Source organism: Halichoeres trimaculatus, unplaced genomic scaffold (genome assembly GCF_033239565.1).
Source record: "Halichoeres trimaculatus isolate MK-OKI-2021-1 unplaced genomic scaffold, fHalTri1.1 fHalTri1_scaffold_3, whole genome shotgun sequence".
Lineage (NCBI taxonomy): Eukaryota > Metazoa > Chordata > Actinopteri > Labriformes > Labridae > Halichoeres > Halichoeres trimaculatus.
In genome coordinates, this window is record NW_027437181.1 from 27349157 (window position 1) to 27362692 (window position 13536).

At 42.0% G+C, this 13536-nt stretch overlaps 1 protein-coding gene across 1 annotated transcript in view; it reads left to right on the plus strand.

Moving 5' to 3' along the window:
• The first annotated feature begins 1783 nt into the window (after nt 1-1783).
• LOC141787362 (CUB and sushi domain-containing protein 1-like) overlaps nt 1784-13536 on the plus strand; it is a 580923-nt gene continuing 569170 nt past the window's right edge. Inside the window, exon 1 of the mRNA XM_074665649.1 lies at nt 1784-2147. Within this exon, the coding sequence (XP_074521750.1) occupies nt 2012-2147 (136 nt within the window). The 5' untranslated portion in view covers nt 1784-2011. The remainder of the gene's footprint in view (nt 2148-13536) is intronic.

Genomic DNA, 13536 nt, shown 5'->3' on the forward strand with positions numbered 1-13536 from the left:
GAGAAAAGGTACTTTTAGCAATTTAACTAACTTTAGTGGCTTCCACCATGTTTTAAATCCTGGTTTAAAAACATATCCAGGAAACTAGAAGTCGCAGGAGTGATGTGCATTTTCAGAGTCTTAGTTGGAGCACCCACTCTCTGGCTTTTGTTTTCATTGTGTGAAAGTAGTGGGTGACACCTGCTGTGAAAGACTGTAATGGGCCAAATTGGGAGTGACGTGTAATTTGCATTTTGCCTCTAAATGTTGCCGCTGTTGGTCGTCTCTGCGGCTCAGCGGGCTAAGTCTCCACGTCGTGTTTGTAGCGTTGTAATCTTGTTAGTGTGATCCTCTGCACATGCCACCAGGGATCTGGGATCAATAACTGGCTCGTGGCTACGCTAGGGGTGCACCCACACACTCACTCACACACACACACACACAAATATGTCAGTGAGATAATAAGGGTGGTGTTTATGATACTAGGATTGATTGGCGAGAGGTGGAGTGTGGTGTGTTTTAGCATCACGTGACCTCAAATCACATCTGGAGATGTGCTCGGCAGAATATAAGTTAGGTTTGTGTTTGTTTGCTCTATTTGTTTTTCTGTTCATTTTTTATCCTCAACCCCTCACTTTTGAATTTTTACTGCTTTTCATCAACCCCTCCTTTTTTCCTCACCCTTATTCCTGTGACTCTCCCTCATAAACCTGCAATTCCATTTCCTCATTTCATCCCCCTTTCCTTACCATTCTTTTCTTTTCTCTCATATATTTCTTCACTTTATTTTCTCTTTCAAACCCTTTTTCTCAGTCTGATCTGTTCTTATCCCAACCTTTTTGAGTGCTCTTTTCCCTCCCCTGAATCATTTGCTCCTCATCCTTCATCCCATCCTTCGATCTCTTTTTCCTGAGTCAGCTTCCCATCACCCCCCCCCCTTTTTACCTGTATTCCTTATTTCCCACTCTCCTTCTTTTCCTCTGTCATCCCTTTCTCTTTTCATCTCACCCTTCTTTTCCTGTTTCCTCTCCTCTTTTTCTTCCTCTCTAACTTTTTCCCTCTGTAGTGTTTCTCCCCCCTCTCCCTTGTTGCTCCTTCTGTCCAGCTCTTTGGATAAAACCTACCATCTCACCCTTTCATTTGTCTCCCCCTCTCTTTTTCTCTCTTTACTTTCTCTTTGCTTCTTTCATTTCATCCATCACTTCTTACTCCACCTCTCCCTCTGTCTTCCCTACCCCCTCCTCCCATCTCCCCTTCATGCTCCATACCCTCCCACCTTTTCTGTCATTCCTGTCTCCTACTTTCTTTCATTCATCTGTTAACCTTCCTTCTTTTTTCCCATCTTCTTTAAGTCTCTCCTCCATTCTTCAACTTATCATCAGTTCATCCTTTTCTTCTCCTTTTCTCTGACCATCATCTCTCTTTCTCACCCCTTCTCTCCCTTCTTTCTTCCTCTTTATACCTCCTTTTCAGTCACCTTATCCTTCCTCTTCCCTTCTTTCCTTGCTCTTGTCATCCTCATTTTCCACTTTCCCTCCAGAATTTTTACTACCTCTCCCATCCTCTCCCGCTCTCCTTGCGTCTGCCTCGCTCTCCTTCTCTCCTCCTCTCTCCTTCCCTCCCTCCCTACCTCCCTCAGTCGTCGCTCGCTCGCTGTGCTGTGCGGACCTACCAGCCACCTCTCTCCTCTCCCTCACTGAATCTCTTCATCTCTCTGTCTCTCTTTCTCTCTCCTCCGCTCCTCCGGTCTCTGCTATGACAGCTCACACCAGCAGCGTGTTGCCCGATCTGAGACCATCAACCCGTCACCGGTTATCCTGTCCACGCGTTACCATGGACATGTGTGTGTGGGATATTCGTGATTGATCTTCGGGTCTCATTATTTTATTTTTCTATAAAAACGAAAGAAAAAAGGAGGAGGGGGGCGGCCGTCCTCTTTTACCCCCCTCCGCTTCCTTCAGCCAAGCAGAGCGGCAAGGTGGGGAGAAGAAGGCTTTCAAAATAAGCCAGCTTGGATTTATTTCACAGCAAAATGACGGATTTGGGAGCGCCGGAGATGCAGCTGATGAGGAGAAGGCTGAACGTGAAGAAGACGGGCAGGCTAAGACGCGACCTCCCGCTTCTCCTCCTGCTGGGGCTCCTCTTTGGGGATTTCTCCTCGTCCAAGGGTGAGTTTTGGAGGCTTTTACATCTGTCTGCATGTTGGACTGCGTGCCGCCGCGCGCGCTTGCATGCTCGTGTGTGCGCGCGAGCATGGGGATCAGAACATTCGCAGGTTGGAGTGTTTGCGTGTGAGCGCGCGCGCGAGTGGGGTGAGGAAGAAGGCTGGTTAATTCGTAGCTGCGCATAGCGTTAGTGTATGTGCGTGTGTGTCTGCGTGTGAGTGTTAATGTGTGTGTGAGAGGGAGAGATTCACAGAGTTAGTCTATGTGCACGCGCTCACCGCTTATAGGATAACGTGCGTGTGTCCTCATACGCGAGCGTGTCTGAGAGAAGGAGAAAAAGAGTTGTTAGAGGGAGAATGAGAGCTAGCTACAAGCAGGCACAGTGACTTATTGAGTGTGTGCACGCGTGTGTGCGCGCGCGAGTGACAAAGAGTGCAGTGCCCAACTTGGACACAGCATCACATCTGGGGAACAGTGTGGGCACACTCATTTTTAGGCCTCTGTGCTTCGCAGATGTTGTCCTCAAAATGTGAGTTAATTAAGTTAAAAATCGATTCTTAAAACCCTTAAACCAGATTAGGACAGTTTCTCAGGTGTAAACACCAACGCGGGCAAACGTCTGAACCAGAAACACTTTAAAATCTTGTGGAGAAACTTACTCAAGCTGCTGTGCTGCTGTCTACAAAATGAGCAAAGTCAGACTGAGAGAAATGGGGTGAAATTTCATCCGCAGGGCATGAAGAGAGGAAATCCCATGCTCATAGTATAATATGATTTTGTGGCACACACGCACACACACTCACACTCATGGACACATACACTCATAGTACAGCAGCTGTGTCCCTCGAGAGTGTGATGGTCCAACAGGGGGCTGATGCTGTGTGTCAGCAGCAGGTCAGTGTGGGTGAGGCTCTGATGGATGGATAGAGGAAAGTGTTAACATTCCCCTCGTTCTCTGGGAGCGTTACTGTTACTCTGTTTATCAATAGCTTCTCTGTGTGCTCTTCTCCTCCCTCCAGTTCTCACTGCTTGTCCCTCTGTATTTCTCTCTCTCACAAACACACACACACACACACACACACTCACACACACACACTCACACACACACACACACACACACACACACACACACACACACAGTCATCAGTCAGACTCCCTCCATTTGCGATAAAGAAGAAAATGGTTCCGAGCAGTGTTAAGATTCCTGATAATTGTTAGTATGTTGCTCTGTTGTTTTTCTTGAACACTGTTTTATCTTTGGGCGTAACGTAGTGTGTGTCTGAGTGTGTGTGTTTGGGGAGTATGTAGGTTGTTGACCTGAGGTACAGGTGTTCATGTTGCATCAACTGCCTGTTGTTACCTGTGGTTTGAGCTCGCTCATTACAAGATTTTTTTTCAGGTTAAAGCCTTTTTTCAAATTTCTCTTCTTTTTATTTCAATCATCATGACTTGGACAGGAGATGGAATATCCTTCCAAATTTTAGACAACCTAACATGTTTTAAACTCCCTGAAATTCCCCGGCTTTGACCACAAATTACTCTTTCTCGTGTCACATCATTACAGCGTGTTGTGCTGAATACCAGCAGCTATTTAAGCCACAGGAGAACGAAACACACGGAACAAAAACAGAGTCAGAGAAAATTAAAGGGCAGGAAGACATCTGGAAAGACAGACGGAGGGTGGGAATAATTTATTTCGTCAAACCTGAGGCCCCAGATGGTTGCCAGCCTTTCAAATGTGATGTCGCACTTTAAATTCCAACACACAACTAATTATTGATTGTCTGCAAATGTCACTTAAAAATGTCATGAAAAGTCAGGTATCTTCAGACAAGAACTGAGGAGCACAGAAACAACCCAGTCCCATAGAGAGGAGGAAAAAAACTCTTATTTCATTAGTCTGGCAAACAGATTAATCAACTCCTCATGAGGTTTGAAATGATGAGCTTGCTCTGGGTAATTTTTGTAATTACCTTTAAACAGGACAGAGAGTCACAATGAAAAGTTAACCAACTGCCAATGAAATAATGAACTATATTTAATACTTAGAATGAGCAGTGGTCAGTTCAGAGCAATGTGGACGATGCTTTTTCAAAATCAAAAATAGGATTTGATTCACCTTTCCTGCTCCAGTATATTTGCAGGCTTTACATTTCTTTGGCTGCCATATTGTGCTGCTTAATAAAAAGCTGAGATGGAGAGGAAAAGCAAATCCAGCCCATTCATCCACAGGTTTTTTTCTGCCAAGAAATGTCCAACTGTCCAACTGTGATGTTAATTCCCAAAAAAACCCAGCTAGTGCTTATTTAATTGATATATTGTTAACCGCACTCTGCAGGGGACGCCACTGGAGACAGCTTTGGCTTACATACTGATGAGAATAACATGTCAGAGGACTTCATTTTAGACACCCACCGGGATTATAAAGCGATTTTTAAATTGCTGACACACTCTCTTATTCACTTTAAGAAAAATCAACACACAGACACACACACACTTACACACACACACTCTCACATCCACAGGACACCTCACTGATTTATTTTCCTTCCCTTTTAAAAGAACTAACCGATTAAATAAGTCTGTTTACAAAGCTTTTCAGTGTTTTTATCCTTATGAGGACATAGAGACCCTAATACACACTTTCTCGTGCTCTCTCTTTCTCTTTCTCACACACACACACTGCCATATACACTAACACATACCCAGAAGTACATGCACACGGTGACAATTAGCTGACATTGAATCAATGCCAAACAACAAGATATTGGAACTGGCTGTCTGTCCCCCTGCTTGGCATACTAATATCTCACACACACACACACACACACACACACACACACACACACACACACACACACACACACACACACACACACACACACACACACAGAAGACGGACAAACTCCCACACACACACACACACACACACACACACACACACACACACACACACACACACACACACACACACACACACACACACACACACACACACACACACTGTTCCTGTGGGTGAGGAAAGAGCTAATTAAAACAGAGCGATCCGTCCAATTCACATTCACTGTAGGTACTTTAACGTGACAAATTTAGACACACAGACACGTGGACTATGTTCTCGTGCTGTAATAGTGAGAAATATGAAGTACAGTTAAGTTATTTTTTTCACTCTTGCCTAAACAGAGTTTTTTTAAGTAAATACTGATGTCTTGAGGTTCAATCCCTGACCTTGGGGACAGACACTAAATCTACTCAAAGGGATATTATTTTTTATCATGTCTGGTTAAAGCTATTCCCACAGCTCACTGTAAATTGCTAAAAAATCATTTCTGTTATGTGATCCCATCCCATCGTATGGTCAGCTTTTTGCACGTGACTGAGCTCTTGTACTGTTTTGTCTCACATCATGACATCAGCAAGCTCCACCCTGAGAAAATGCCTGGGGATACGTTGGATAGCTTTGTGAATAGCTAAGCAAGCTGACCTTGTGTTTGCGTAAATTTTAGCAGAATTCAGAAGAAAAGCTCTTAAGTTTAGTTCCCCATTAAGCATTAAGTATATTTACATTTGATTAAAGTTTAATGACATCCTTTAATGTAGTTCCAAGCAGATATAGGTTTTTATAAATGTGTATGTTAACTTCTGTGTCTCTTTCTGGTGCCTCTGAAAGCTGCTGTAGGACAAAAATGGTAACACAGAATATAACATTACTTCTATGATATGAAGTATTACTAATTAAGCTATGTCCTCTATCTACATGCTGTGAAACAAAGGTGTAATTTACAGTCAGTGTGTTGTAATCACATGGGGAAACTGTGACATTGTGATAAGGATCTTCAAGCCAAGTTTGCAAACTCATAAAAATCCTTAACAGTCCGACACAAAAAACCCCCAAACACTTGCACAAATGACCACAGAGCTCTAACTTCTTTTTTTGAAACCTGGATTTTTTTTTCACGTGAGGGATTTTCTGAATACTGATAATTTTATTCAACTTACAAAAGTAAATGCAAGTTAATTGACTATTTCTACATAGTTATTTTAATGTCTATCACCACTGCCAAAGTGTCATTGTTAAACAAAAGACTCAACAGCAAGGCTTGTATGTACAATTTCCAGGAAAAAAATCCACACTGCGTGGTATGATTGACAGCTAAAAGACTGAAGGACTTTTTCTGTTGAACTTGAAGGTCTACTTTGTCATAATTTTACCTCTAGTTGCACTTCCCTTTTTTGAAAATTAGCATTGCAGATTCTCTGAACTTTAATGATACTGTCATCTCTGAGCCAGCCAGACGGATGTTTGTCTGTTCACAGCTTCACCTTTGTTATTCTTCTGTTTGATTGTCATGACAGGCATCATTATTATCACTACTGTCAGTATCAGGAGTAGAACTGAGGTTCATACTGTAGTCACTGTATTTCGTATATATACACACTCACCGGCCACTTTATGAGGCACACCTGTCCAACTGCTCGTCAAAGCAAGTTTCTAATCAGCCAATCACATGGCAGCAACTCAATGCATTTAGGGATGTAGACATGATCAAGACGATCTGCTGCAGTTCAAACCGAGCATCAGAATGGGGAAGAAAAGTGATTTAAGTGACTTTGAACGTGGCATGGTTGTTGGTGCTTGACGGGATGGTCTGAGTATTTCAGAAACTGCTGATCTACTGGGATTTTAACCAACAACCATCTTAGTACCAACTGAGCATGTTTTAAAGTCCACAGCCTACCTGAGTATTGTTGCTGACCATGTCCATCCCTTTATAAGCACAGTGTATCCATCTTCTGATGGCTACTTCCAGCAGGATAACGCTCCATGTCATAAAGCTGGAATAATCTCAGTCTGGTTTCTTGAACATGACAATGAGTTCCCTGTACTCAAATGGCCTCCACAGTCCCCAGATCTCAATCCAGTAGAGCCTTTTACTTTCCAGTAACTTGTTGAATCTATGCCATGAAGGATTAAGGCAGTTCTAAAGGCAAGGGGTCCAACCCAGCACTAGCAAGGTGTACCTAATAAAGTGGCCGAGGAGAGTGTATATATATATTTTACTCAGAGTAGAGCTGAAACGATTCCTCGAATGATTTGAGGTACTCGATTACAAAAAATGCTCAAGTAATTTTCTCCACCTCGAGGAATCGTTTAACTTTAAAAAAGATCAAAAAGTGGTATTTCAAATAGAGCTGAGGCCATATTAAGAGAGTTTTCAGACCCCTCAAGCTACTTCTGATACAAAATAGCAACTAGCAGCAAATCTAGCTTCTTCTCTGGAGTTTAGAGACTAATGGGTCATTCTACGAAACGGGTGCCATTTGGGTCCGCAACATTTGATGAGATGTACAAGGCACAAAAAATGTGTCAAAGTGTGTTTACAAATTTTGGAGCTACCAAAGCAAGTGCTCTTATTGACATGCTGTATCAGAAAATTCTATTTCTTAAAGAGAAAAATTTTTATTTGAGAAATAACTGCTCTTTAACTAAACAAAAATGTGTTTTATCCGATTACTCGATTAATCGATGGGATTTTCAGTACTCGAATATTAAAATATTCAATAGCTGCAGCCCTAACTCAGAGGTTTCTTGTGTTAGTCATAAATTTGGAATAGCTGAACAACAAATCAGGTAGACTGTAAACAACACATCAGTTCACTCCCCCCCAGCATGGAAGTGGTTAACAGCTTTCAACAAACAAAATTAGATAATCTCTCGTCCATTAGAGTTAAGATGAAAATCTTTCAAGATACAGCCGTCTGACATACATAGAGGGCACTCATCACGGTGGAGCTACAGCTATAGTTTACTTTTAACATTTGATAAAAATTACCCAGAGAATGTGTGAATTAGCTTGCAAATAATAATCACTTGCTTTTACTGATGCATGATGTATGTTAATGTTAGTTCGCGCCATTGCTGGCTAAAGCATTGGTTCAGTCACTGAGCAGCTTAAGATGGAAAGCTGTATTCTCTCAAACTCTCCTTTTATCCAGCCTCTCTGCTGATGAACCACCTGAAACTGCATGAACTGATGCATGAACGACTGCACAGACTGAGGTTCTTCTGCTCCATACCTGTCAAAGTCTGCTGACATTTCCTTTAACCAGTCCTAACAAACTGCCATAGCTCATACTGTATAACATTTACTGTTTACTTCATGTGTCATCTTCAATTCAGTCTTCTTTTGTTGTCTTTTTACCCTTTCTGGGTTTATTTTTCCAGCCTCACCTGCTCACTGGCGTGTTATCATGATTTTGAGGTCAATGGACAGATCTGTGCACCACAGATCTTTTTATTTAAAGTGCTTGTTGCTTTAACGTCGGAGGATCTAAAGTGAAGCTTTACCAAGATGATTAATTTCTGGGTGAAGTTGTCAGTTAAGTAACCAACATATATCTTGAAAAATGTAAAGATTTATCAGTATCAGCTCAGATACCTTGTTTGTAAGAATTTCATAGTTTAACAGTGGCTCTGATTTGTCTGATTCTCTCTTCGATACATTTGCATGTGCAGTAGCACCTGTATGTGAGTCTCTTTACCTGCTCCCATCAAACTCAGCTACCTGTGTGATGATGTGTATCTTTCTTTGCACATTTGTGTGGGATTCCCTTTTGCTTGTGAATGTGTGTGTGCGTGTGTGTGGGTGTGTGTGTGAGAGAGTTTGTGTATTTAAATTATTTTCTGCTTCCTGGGTTGGAGAAGCATGGGAGCACTTGTAACTTTCACCTCTGCGTGGGAGAGACAGACTGGCACACACACACACACACACACACACACACACACACACACACACACACACACACACACACACACACACACACACACACACACACTCAAACATGTACGTAGAAGGAGACATTTTGTTCGATGTTTTCAGATGCATCTACTTAAATGGAATCCCCTTATTTAAACCAAATGCTCCAAATAGTTCAAACATGCTGAGCTTGTGTGTGTTTGTGTGTTTGTGTTTATGGTGTGTGTGTGTTTATGGTGTGTGTGTGTTGTGTGCAACTGCAACCTAAAGAGTGGGATCTCATTGAGTACTGATGATTTTCAGGTACTGGAGGGTCCTTCTGGTTGTCCAGTGGGACCACGGAACACACACACACACACACACACACACACACACACACACACACACGCACGCACGCACGCACGCACGCACGCACACACACACACACACACACACACACACACACACATAAACTCTTTGCACTCCATTGAACAGCATACTCTGCACTTGTTAACTGTGTTGAAGTGTGTGTGTGTGTGTGTGTGTGTGTGTGTGTGTGTGTGTGTGTGTGTGTGTGTGTGTGTGTGCGTGTGCATTAGACAGAGGGAGAAATGTGTATAGATAGAGAGAGAGCGAAGAAAGGAGTGAGTGAGCAGCGAGCAGAGCTAATAAATACTGTGAGCAATGAAGCATTTCTTTTACATATTCTCAGATCCTGAAATCTAAATATATATGTATGCACTTTATATAGGAGCAGAACCTGTGAAGTGAGACTGTGCTTCTGTTAATCTCACAGAGCAGGACATGCAATGTACATATTAAGGATACATGGGTCATTACGTCTGGGATGCAGGAAAGAAGTAGTTTTTTTAGGCGTCCATACCGGCCTGAAAATGAGCGGGTAATCCATCTTTATAGTGTTCAAATGACAGAACTTTTAAAAGAGCCCTGGCCTACATACTGTGGACTAATACAGGGGGAGAGGGCATCAGAGAATATGCTTGAAGACTCAGAGGGAGGGAGAGGAAGGAGAGAGAGATTGAGATAGAGGCAGAGATCAGAGAAAGTGTGTTAAAGAGACATTTGGACCGAGAGGAAGGAGAGGGACTGCCATGCAGCAGGAGACAAAGTGAAAGAGAAAATGAAAATGTATTCCCCAGCAGACACGATTAATCAGAAATGACTTTTCCATCTTGTGCTGCTCGGCTAGTAATGTCTGGCATTAAGTAATGACATCATAACCCTGTCCACCTTGAATTTATACCTCAGATACTGAGGGAAATCCAGCGGGCTGACCAAAAGCCCCAGCAGAAGAGGAGCTCTAAAATCTGCTGATATTAATGACTGGACTGGGATAGTTCATGCAAGCAGTAAATACTGCATTCCACTCTGCACAACCTGACATCTGGCTGTCATTTAAAATCAGAGGAGAAAGCATGAAAAGGAGGATAAAAGAGCATGTGTATATCATATGAAATAGCATGACAGAGCTTAAAGTTATGAACATCGTAAAGTGCGGAGCATAGCTGGTCCAGTTGTGTTTTAGCACCCATTAGTGTGCATGATGAAGTGTCTGGTTTATTCATCAGGCTCTTCCCTCAACCGTCATTTCTATTTTTTTTACTGACGTCTTTAAACCCTATTACAAGAGACCAAACACATCCATCTTTTTACTGTTTGTGCTGTAAACTTACAGCCTCAATTGGATTAATATGCTCTGTCTGCTCAAGCTCTATGTCCCTTGATGATCTATGTGCTGTAACATGAGGGAGTTTCAGCTCACATCATGGACTAAAACTCTCCATTTATCTGCTGCTGATCCTGCAGCACGGACACTTTTTCACAGCAATTTGTTGCTGTTTTTCTGGACCTTGTGGTGCAGACGCCTCGCTGTGGTGGGAGCTGAGGGTTATTTCATAACACAGGATTACTCAGCCAGCCTGCGCTAAAAATAAGCATGAAATGAACCTCTCAACACGAGTCCATAATGAAAGATCAGTCGGTGCAGCTACAAGACGTCCATGAAAACCAATATCCAAATTTAATTTGACAAATTATACAGAACATCAACAGTTATGGTCGATTTTTTGACCATTTCCAGTGAAGTGCTCCATTCCCACTTTTTTCACGTTTGCTTACTATGCTAAGGGCTGAGCAATGCATTCTGGTAGTTGAGTAGTACACTTAAAAAAAGTGGTACAGCACATCGACAGGTCCATGTTTGCATAAAATCGAGGTCTAGTCTGATTCATTTAAAGTTCAAGTGCTCAGACATCACTCACCACTCCTCTCACAACTTCACAACCTTGTACACCAACTGAAACTCTGCTCCCTCTGCACCCACAGTGAGTAAACGCAGAGAGATTTAGTTCTCTAGCATCCCTCGTAGGGATTGCCTTTATGGTGCTCAAATCATGAGTCATTAAATTATTGAAAGACAATGCCTGAGCTTTGGAAACAGAGAAGATTAAAAGTGAATTGAGGATGAAGCCTGGCCAGATACATAATTCATACAAGCTATACCGTCTTAACTGTGGAAGGGTTGAATTAAAGATAGCTCAAACTGAATTCAACAAAACAAAGAGACTGATCAAAAAACATTTGATTTGTAGTATTTTTAACTAGGGCTGTCAAAAAATTAATCATCCTTTCTTTACAATTGATCACGGTTTTCATTGCATACTTACAATTCCCTAGTTATGCATTTTAAACATATATTTTAAACCCATATCTACAATGCAAATTCTTTTTTACTTCATCTTTTTCTCTTCACAATTTACTCAGTCATTACTGTGACAGGAATATTCCAGCTGAGATACAAAATCTCCTTTACAGAGCAGTCCAGGCCAAGACAACAGCATTGAAATGTTTTCACAAACAACAGCGCAAGCTTTAGAGCATCTTCTCCACAGGTCTTTGACGACACCAAAACGGTGTTCTGCTGGTTTCATAAAGTGACAGGCATCATCCTACCACTTACCAGCACCTGTATGCTTCGCTCTTTTATTGAAGGCTCAAACTCAAAGTGCTTCTGTGATATTTTTGTTCTGTTCGATTGAATATGTACAACATTTGACTTGTCAACAAACTGTGAGTTTCTCAAAGTGAGATGTGCCATTCAGACCTACAGTGGACTCATCGTTACTCATCACGGGGGCAGCAGGTAGTAAAAGACCTTGTAGCAGCTTAAAGGCACGGTAAAGCGTGACAACATGCAAACTTTAGAAACTAAGTTTGTATTGTTGTTTAGTACCAGGCTGTATTTAGCACTACTCAGAGCCTGGTGCTCTGAGAGGTGTCCATAACTTGTCACGATAGTAAATCCTGGTTATGACCTACCAGTGGTCTTTCACCAATCAGAGCTAAAGCAACCTCACTCTTCATTTTATTGATAGACTCTCAATTTTAAACAGACCACTGCAGATTAACTGCTGCATGTGGGTTGAAATGGACATTATCACAAACAGCTTAGCTCTGTGTTTTATCTTTTAGCCCGTATTTTAGCCTTTAGCTTCTGTTTTAGCCTTTAGCCTGTGCTCTATCACTCTTCTGTTTAGCTTTCTTTTGCTCTTCTGTCCTTTTTCTTCTTGTCAGTTCACCTCCAGTGTCCACCATTACTACAACATAAATCCAGTCACTCATTTCCAGCAGAGAAAACACAGATCTCTCTTTTCACTGCTAATCTTTCTGGTGTGGTGTTGTCATAGAAACTTCCATGTGCCATTGTCAAACTGATGCAGGACAACCTAACTGTAATGATCTGATGACGCTGATGATCTCATTCTGAATCATGGATTATGATCACTCAGTAAGTCCTCACAGGGACTTTAATAACAATCCCAATATGGCACTTAATGTTCATGTTGTTCATGGTGCAAAAGAGAGTGACTAGAGTCTCTCTGTTTCAAAATAAGAGTGAAAGTAATTTTTAAATTGTCGCTGATTGCAGCAATAAATCAGAATATATATTTCCAGGTGGGAAAGTGAAGCCACTTATGTTGTGATTTATCACCACAGTAAACATTTTAATGTTGAGTTTATTGTCTCATTTACCAGTTGTTAGTTTCCTTCAACACAGTATGAAGCTTATTTAGAAAAATCAGGGTCCCATTTGGGGTCGGATTAACAGTAAAGGAGGCCTTTCAACAAAGACAGAGACTTCTGTGTCAACAAGTGAGGTCACTTTTCACTCTGAAAACAACATCATTGCTCCAAACCAGTGGATGAAATCTGAAAGGCTACACCCTGTCCTCCTGTGACGTCTCTTGTTCAGACACACCTTGGTGCTGCCAGTCAGAGAGTCAGAGTGCTGGTCACTTTGTCACAAGGTTCATAGTTTATCAGTCACTCGATTAACTTTCTGTCTGGACCACCTACTTTTTGTAGAGGTCTTTGCAGTGGTGGCCTCACTGCATCAGCACTCTAGTCTCATTGAAATGAGACAGGATGCTGCTGTTTTTTTGATGTGGTGCCATTGTCGGAGTGAATGTAAAACTGTTCCTTAATAAGGCGTATCCCTGGGCTAGCAAGCTAAAATAACACAGATAAAAGTAAAATGGTAATTACTGATCCAGGTAGGGAAAATCACTCTTTGATGAGAGAGCAGGGTCAGCTTGGGGGAGCTGAGAGGGAGGCTGTGCCTTTGCTCAAGGACA